Genomic DNA, 6,171 nt, shown 5'->3' with positions numbered 1-6,171 from the left:
ATGTGACAAATAAAAATATATGCATCCATGTATTATCAACTAATATTGGCTCAATAATCATTTCACGGTACAGTTCACATTTTCCTCCCCCGTTTTAACCCTGAAATTGTCGAAATCTTTTTAAGTTGGCGCCTTGCCTATGATCGAGATCTCGGCGAATGTCGCGTCAGCATTCATATTGGTTTTCGAAGACAGCTTTTTAGCAAGCAGCAGCAGCCGCCGTAGGCTCTAGTACAGAAACATGGCGTTCAGGAAGGAGAAGGGGTCCGACCCCTTTTCACAGAAAACAAACAGATTTGACAGGTTTGCTCAAATGTCGAAACAAGAAGAAATGATTCAACAGAAGAAACGAGAAATTCAGGCAAAGCTAGAAGCTCAGAAGCGCAAGGAAGCAGAAGATAATATAAAAAAACTATCAACGACTAACCTCAACAAACCTGGAAACAAGAAACCAATAGGGAAGCCGTAAGTCTTCTTGTTATGACTATTGGTCATGACGTTTTTCAGTTTAATTGTTGTTTATTTTTTCTTGTTGATTTTAAAGTATGATTTATTGTGTATGTTGATTGGCTTCTCTATACCTAATAATTTGCCCCCAACCTAAGCTTTGCACTACTCATTTTGTCTTTAGTTAGTATTTCATGAATCAAAATTGGGTTTGTTTACTTTTTAACTTTATTTAGTGATTCTTCTAGATTTTTTGCTTTGAGATATATAAGGGAACATTTGCCGCTATCCCTAATGAAAAGTGTGTTGTCTCAATCATGGCTTTACTTGTGATTTGTGGCATTTTTTTCAAAGTTATGACAGTTTTAATGACAGGATGTTCCAATAACGGGCACAGTTTTAAGACTGTATAGCGCCAATTGTTTCTTTGAATGATGTGGATAACTAATTACGTTAGTTCGGAATTTGTATTTTGATAAGTGGTATACACAAAAGTAGAAGTCTGTTGCTTAGTTGCTTTTGTTGACCCACTAAACACAAAACACTCACACTCGTTTGATTATTTTTAAATTTTTTGACTGCCAAAGTGAGTTTCTGGCTGCAATTTTGACTTGCCAAGTGACTGTTATTGGGATTAGGGACATTAAATATATATATCATTTCATTCGCACTTGGTTCCCCTCCCTTTTTAGTTTTAGCACATTTTACAACCCTGGTTATAACCCTGTTGTTTTTTTCTGTTGATATTGATTAGTTTGTTTTGTTTTTGTGTAAAGGTTGAACGTGAGGTCTATTGGTTCCCAACTAAAGTCATCATTGTCATCATCATCCTCATCAACTTCTTCATCTTCGGCTCAGTCATCATCTGCAAACAATACCTTAAATATTTTTTCTAATGATGGATCATTCATGGATCAGTTCAGAAAGCTCTCCGGAATCAAAGGTATGTTCAATTCTCAACATGTTGCCCTCATTCAAATTAGATGAACAAAAACTCAAGAAGTTGTATGAAGGTGCTCCAACAATGACAGACTCCTCACGTAATGTCAATTTCTTCACCCTATTCGGTGCAATAATTTGCCTTTTTCTTGGTGAACAAAGTTACCAGGACAAGACATCTTGACATGGGCAATACATTCACAATGCGAAAAGAAAAATGAACGATGAAATGAACTTAAAAGTATGTTATGTGAATGACCTGACATTGTGCGAGCACCTTCATTTCCTCCATAATAATAGGAATTGGTAACTTTTTTGTGGTAACTTTGTTAGAAAATAAACCATTTGCAGCAGATAATTTGATGCCTCCTTCTTCATCTTCTGCTCTTTTAGCAACAAGACTTTACTTAAAATTTTTAATATTTTATCCTTTTGTTTTTCAGAGTCTAAATCTGGGCAAAAGAAAGATGATAACAGTTTACCCCAGGAAGGTAAGTAATTTAGATACAAAATTACATGATGTAATAATGTAAAGTTGTTGTTTCTGTTTTTATCTAATTTTTATTGTTATTCTGTTCTGTAGATAGTAATGGTCAGAGCCGAGAGAGAATTGAAGATAGAGATGATCAGCGAAGGAGAGACAGGGAAAGGGAGAGAATACGCGAAAGGGACAGAGACAGGGATCGCAGTAGGGATAGAGACAGAGAGAGAGAAAGGGACCGTGATCGTGAAAGGGACAGAGATAGATATGGCGAGAGAGATCGATCACGGGATAGGGATATGGACCGTTCCCGCGAACATATGAGGGAGAGATCCCACGAAAGAGAGAGGGACACTTATCGCTCTAGGCGTGATGACCGATGGCAGAATGTGCCCGCGCCCGAGCCCCCGCGCTCCTCCTCACCTTACTCTCCAACCAAAGTGGACTACTCTCCCCCCGTCTTCTCGACCATGTACCCGCCACCCAATCTAAGTTTACCACCGCCGTCGACGCAACCAGCCTTCTCTCAGCCGCCACCGACCCAGCCATTCATCTCATACCCTACCGCTGTGCCTCCCCCTCAGCAGACCGTCGTCGGCCCGTCACCTGTGCCCCCAGTCTCCCTCGCCATGGCCACGCAGGGCGTGCACACGGGGGTGCCCCCGCCCCCCACCTCCATCGCCCTCCAGCTGATCCCTCAACCCTCTCCCATCCAGCCCCACTCAATCCCTCCGCCATCCCCTATGGACCCTCACCTCATCCCGCCGCCGCCGATGCCCCCCACCGGGATGCCCCCTCCCGGCCTGCTGCCTCCACAGTTCCAACCCCAGGGTCCCCACGGTGTCCCTCCTCCCGTCCCACCGCCGGGCGTGCCGCCTGGCGTGCCACCTCCTGGGGTCCCTCCCCACGGAGTGCCTCCCCCCGGAGTGCCACCGCACGGTGTTCCACCCCCGGGCGTCCCCCCGCCTGGGGTACCACCGCCAGGCGTGCCCCCACCAACAGGTGTTCGACCACCTGGAGCGGCGGGTCTTCCCTCTGGTGTCCGCATGCCGGGCCTTCCCCCCGGCATGCCGCCGGGTATGCCGCCTGGCGTCCCCCCTCCTCCTCTCCCTCACCTCACTGGAGTCCCTCCGCCGTCAGTCGTCCCCTCATTCCCTCCAATCCCTGTTATGCCTGTCCCACCGCCATCTGCAGGGCCTGATGTCAAGCCCGTTATCGGTAAGTGTTTTCACCGTACCCTGTGGTGATATTTCTAGTTTTAGAGACTATTTTTTTATTTTTATTTTTTACCCTGCAATTTTGGGGGTGTTTTGAATGAGGCTTTGGCACATCTATAGATCTTCACTGATTATTTTTTCAGAATCATCAGCTGGAATACAACTTACTGGCATCCATTCTAATCCTCCAGCCGTAATTGCACCCGTTCCTCCACCTATCAATGGTTTACTCTCCATAAAAGAGGAAGATATTTGTGGAAACCAACCAACAATTAAAGTTGAGGAAGATGATGCTGTTCTGCAGCTTGCTAAGATGGTTTCACAATGTGGGGATGATATTGAGGATATTATCAAAGCGAGGAACACTGATGATATTAAACTATGGTATAAACTTGATAACAATGTTTCTATTTGGAATGTTTTAGAGATATCGTTCTATTTTATATTTGTTTGAATTTGTAGGTTTTTACATCAAAAAGACAGTAGCGCTTATTTACAATATCGTCTTCTTGTTGAGAAGCTGAGAAGAGAAAAGAATAGGTCAGAAGGATGTAAAAGTGAGGGTCACAACTTTTCTGAAAGAGAAGGTCTGTCAAAATCTCTACCACAAAGAAATTCTCCAACATTTGGAAAGGAAATAGCTCATTTTGGAAGTAATGAAAATGGACAAAACATAAACCCATTAGCTGGTTCATCTCAAGGTATGTGTTCAAATAAAAATTTGTTGTATTGCAACATGCATTTCACCCTACAATTTTTCCTAATGTTTTTTTGTTGTATTGTTTTATAATCTAATGTTTTATTGTAGGGGACAATGATAACTCATCTGCTGCCCGCAAAAGAAAGCGACGGAGTAGGTGGGCACCAGAAGACAGCAAAAGTGATGCACCATCTTTGGCTATTAGTTCACTTCCTCCTACCAATGTACCACCACCTGGGTATCAAGGTATATCTGCACCTGGAGGAGCAGGAATTGGTTCAGGCCCAGTTCTAAGTAGAGTAACTCGAACTGATCCTGGTCTTCTGCGATATGCTATGCAATCATTTGGCACAACCAATTTAACAGAGGAAGATTGGAAAAAGGCTGAAGACCACTACAAAGTTAGTTAGATTATATATTTCAGCTTTCCATAATTGTGTGTCTGTTTCTAAATATTTTTGTCTCTTTTTTATTTTTTTAGATCAATTTGCTGTACCAAGACTTATTGAAAAAGAGGGAGGATATTAAAAAGTTGGAAATGAGGGGGAAACATAAATATGAATATGACAGTGATGAAGAATGTGAAGGAGGTAATTTGGAAAAAGACTTGTTTCAATCACATTTTTTCTGTATTTTTTATGTAATTTTTAAATTTATGCTTGTAAATCTGTTTCAAGGCACATGGGAGCACAAATTAAGATCAGCAGAAATGGAGGCTACTGAGAGGTGGGCTGATGAGCTCACAAGGCAATCTCAAGGCAAGCATCACATAGGTGATTTTCTACCACCAGAAGAATTATCAAAATTTATGGAAAAGGTCAGATGGGAACAAGATAAATTGAACTTAAAATTTTGTAGATATTTATGGCTTTGCTGAGTTTTTCATTTATCTCTTTTGTTTGCTCCCTTAGTACACAGCATTGAAAGATGATCGTGAGCCAGATCTTTCAGATTACAAAGAATTTAAACTTAGAGAAGACAATATAGGTTTTCAAATGCTCCAAAAATTGGGCTGGTCTGAGGGTCAAGGCTTGGGTTCAGATGGTACTGGAATAGTGGATCCTGTTGGCAGGTTGGTGTCATTCTTTTTAAGTGCAGTTGCTGTACAACTTTTGATCTCTAATCTAATCTATCTATCCATCCATCCATCCTTAGAGCCAACCAGAGAACTGAAAATCAAGGTCTTGGTGTTGACCGCCCTGATGAAGTTAGTAAAGATGATGATGAATTTGATGCCTATCGAAAGCGAATGATGCTAGCCTACAGGTTTAGACCAAATCCCTTAGTAAGTATTTTGCCTTATAATAAGCTCCCGACTTTAAAAAAAAATCACAAACTAGAAACTTACACACTTACAATTTCTTGTTACAGAACAATCCACGTCGTCCATATTACTGATATTTAAAGTATTTTTTTACCTTATAAATGAATGTGAGAAGGGTGAGAATTATGAAAGTGATTACAGTACTTTGTGTCCTTCCACTTAGTTTAAAAGATTTTTTTACTTTAGGTACAATAGTACCTTAACCTAATTTTACATGTCTTAAAAATATTTATTTCTGCGAAATACTTTGCAAACTTCCAACTTCTTTTGTTTGCATCATTGACAACTTACCCTTCTTCATCAACTTAGTCATACCATCTGAGGGACCCTACTAGATTTCTTCCATAGTTTCAGGTCATACTTAGTCGATAAAGTCTTTATGTTACCATAGATGTGCTCTACAAATTGTGTTACTGGAATGCACATAAATTCAAATTCAAAAGCATGAGAAAAAGAATGTGAAATAAATGTGCCATTATTTTAATAAGGTATACCCTCTATATACTTAGAGGGGTTGTCATCCATCACATAATTATTTAAGACATTTTGTGAGACTTAGTTTATCTGTTTTCTTGGGAGTGCTATACTTTTCATTTTATGTATCATTGGTTTGATGATGATTAACGATTGCATCAGACAATACCTTTCTCACACAAGCTTTGCTCTAGTTTTACTTCTAGCTTTGTTTTAGACTGATTAATCAATTTTCTTTGCTGACATTGTTTTTTTTTTTTTTTTTTTTCTTATACAGAATCAATGTTTGTTATGTTTCTTGTGTCAAAACAACCTTTGATGTTCAAAGGTCTGTTGTAGTCCTTTTCCTCTCTGACTGCCCGACTTATTGCGTTAGATTCTATCACCACAACGCAAAGATTATAGTTATATTGTAAAGCATTTTAAATAAATGTTGCAAACACAAAAAGAAAAAGAAAAATTTGAACAATTCGTACCCTGTCAAGCCAAGCACAATAATACACCTGCTTAGCTGCATATCAGCACTTGTCCCAGCCCCAGGTGTTGGTGGAGGTTTCAGGTTTTTATATTACAGTTTGTTAACCATACA

General features: G+C 40.3%; 1 protein-coding gene across 1 annotated transcript; it reads left to right on the top strand.

Moving 5' to 3' along the window:
- Window positions 1–184: 184 nt before the first annotated feature.
- LOC113209172 (arginine-glutamic acid dipeptide repeats protein) lies at window positions 185–6,042 on the top strand. The gene is made up of 12 exons (XM_026426565.2): window positions 185–465; window positions 1,224–1,390; window positions 1,830–1,877; window positions 1,970–3,085; window positions 3,228–3,468; window positions 3,547–3,785; window positions 3,893–4,185; window positions 4,266–4,374; window positions 4,462–4,601; window positions 4,696–4,856; window positions 4,940–5,069; window positions 5,156–6,042. Exons 1-12 carry the CDS (start codon window positions 242–244, stop codon window positions 5,180–5,182), a joined length of 2,895 nt encoding a protein of 964 aa, XP_026282350.1. The 5' UTR covers window positions 185–241; the 3' UTR covers window positions 5,183–6,042.
- The last annotated feature ends 129 nt before the right edge of the window (window positions 6,043–6,171 follow it).

Source organism: Frankliniella occidentalis, unplaced genomic scaffold, assembly GCF_000697945.3.
Source record: "Frankliniella occidentalis isolate FOCC.00 unplaced genomic scaffold, Focc_3.1 Scaffold79, whole genome shotgun sequence".
NCBI lineage: Eukaryota > Metazoa > Arthropoda > Insecta > Thysanoptera > Thripidae > Frankliniella > Frankliniella occidentalis.
The sequence above is the reverse complement of the archived record's forward strand: the minus strand, read 5'-3'. Positions and strand labels throughout refer to the sequence as shown.

What these genes read in the sequence shown, in the direction of transcription:
- LOC113209172 (XM_026426565.2), top strand. Translation starts at nt 242, where the DNA reads ATGGCGTTCAGGAAGGAGAAGGGGTCCGACCCCTTTTCACAGAAAACA. An exon ending in TGATGAAGAATGTGAAGGAG is followed by an intron (nt 4,375 to 4,461) that starts GTAATTTGGAAA and finishes ATCTGTTTCAAG; the next exon opens with GCACATGGGAGCACAAATTA. An exon ending in TATCAAAATTTATGGAAAAG is followed by an intron (nt 4,602 to 4,695) that starts GTCAGATGGGAA and finishes TTGCTCCCTTAG; the next exon opens with TACACAGCATTGAAAGATGA.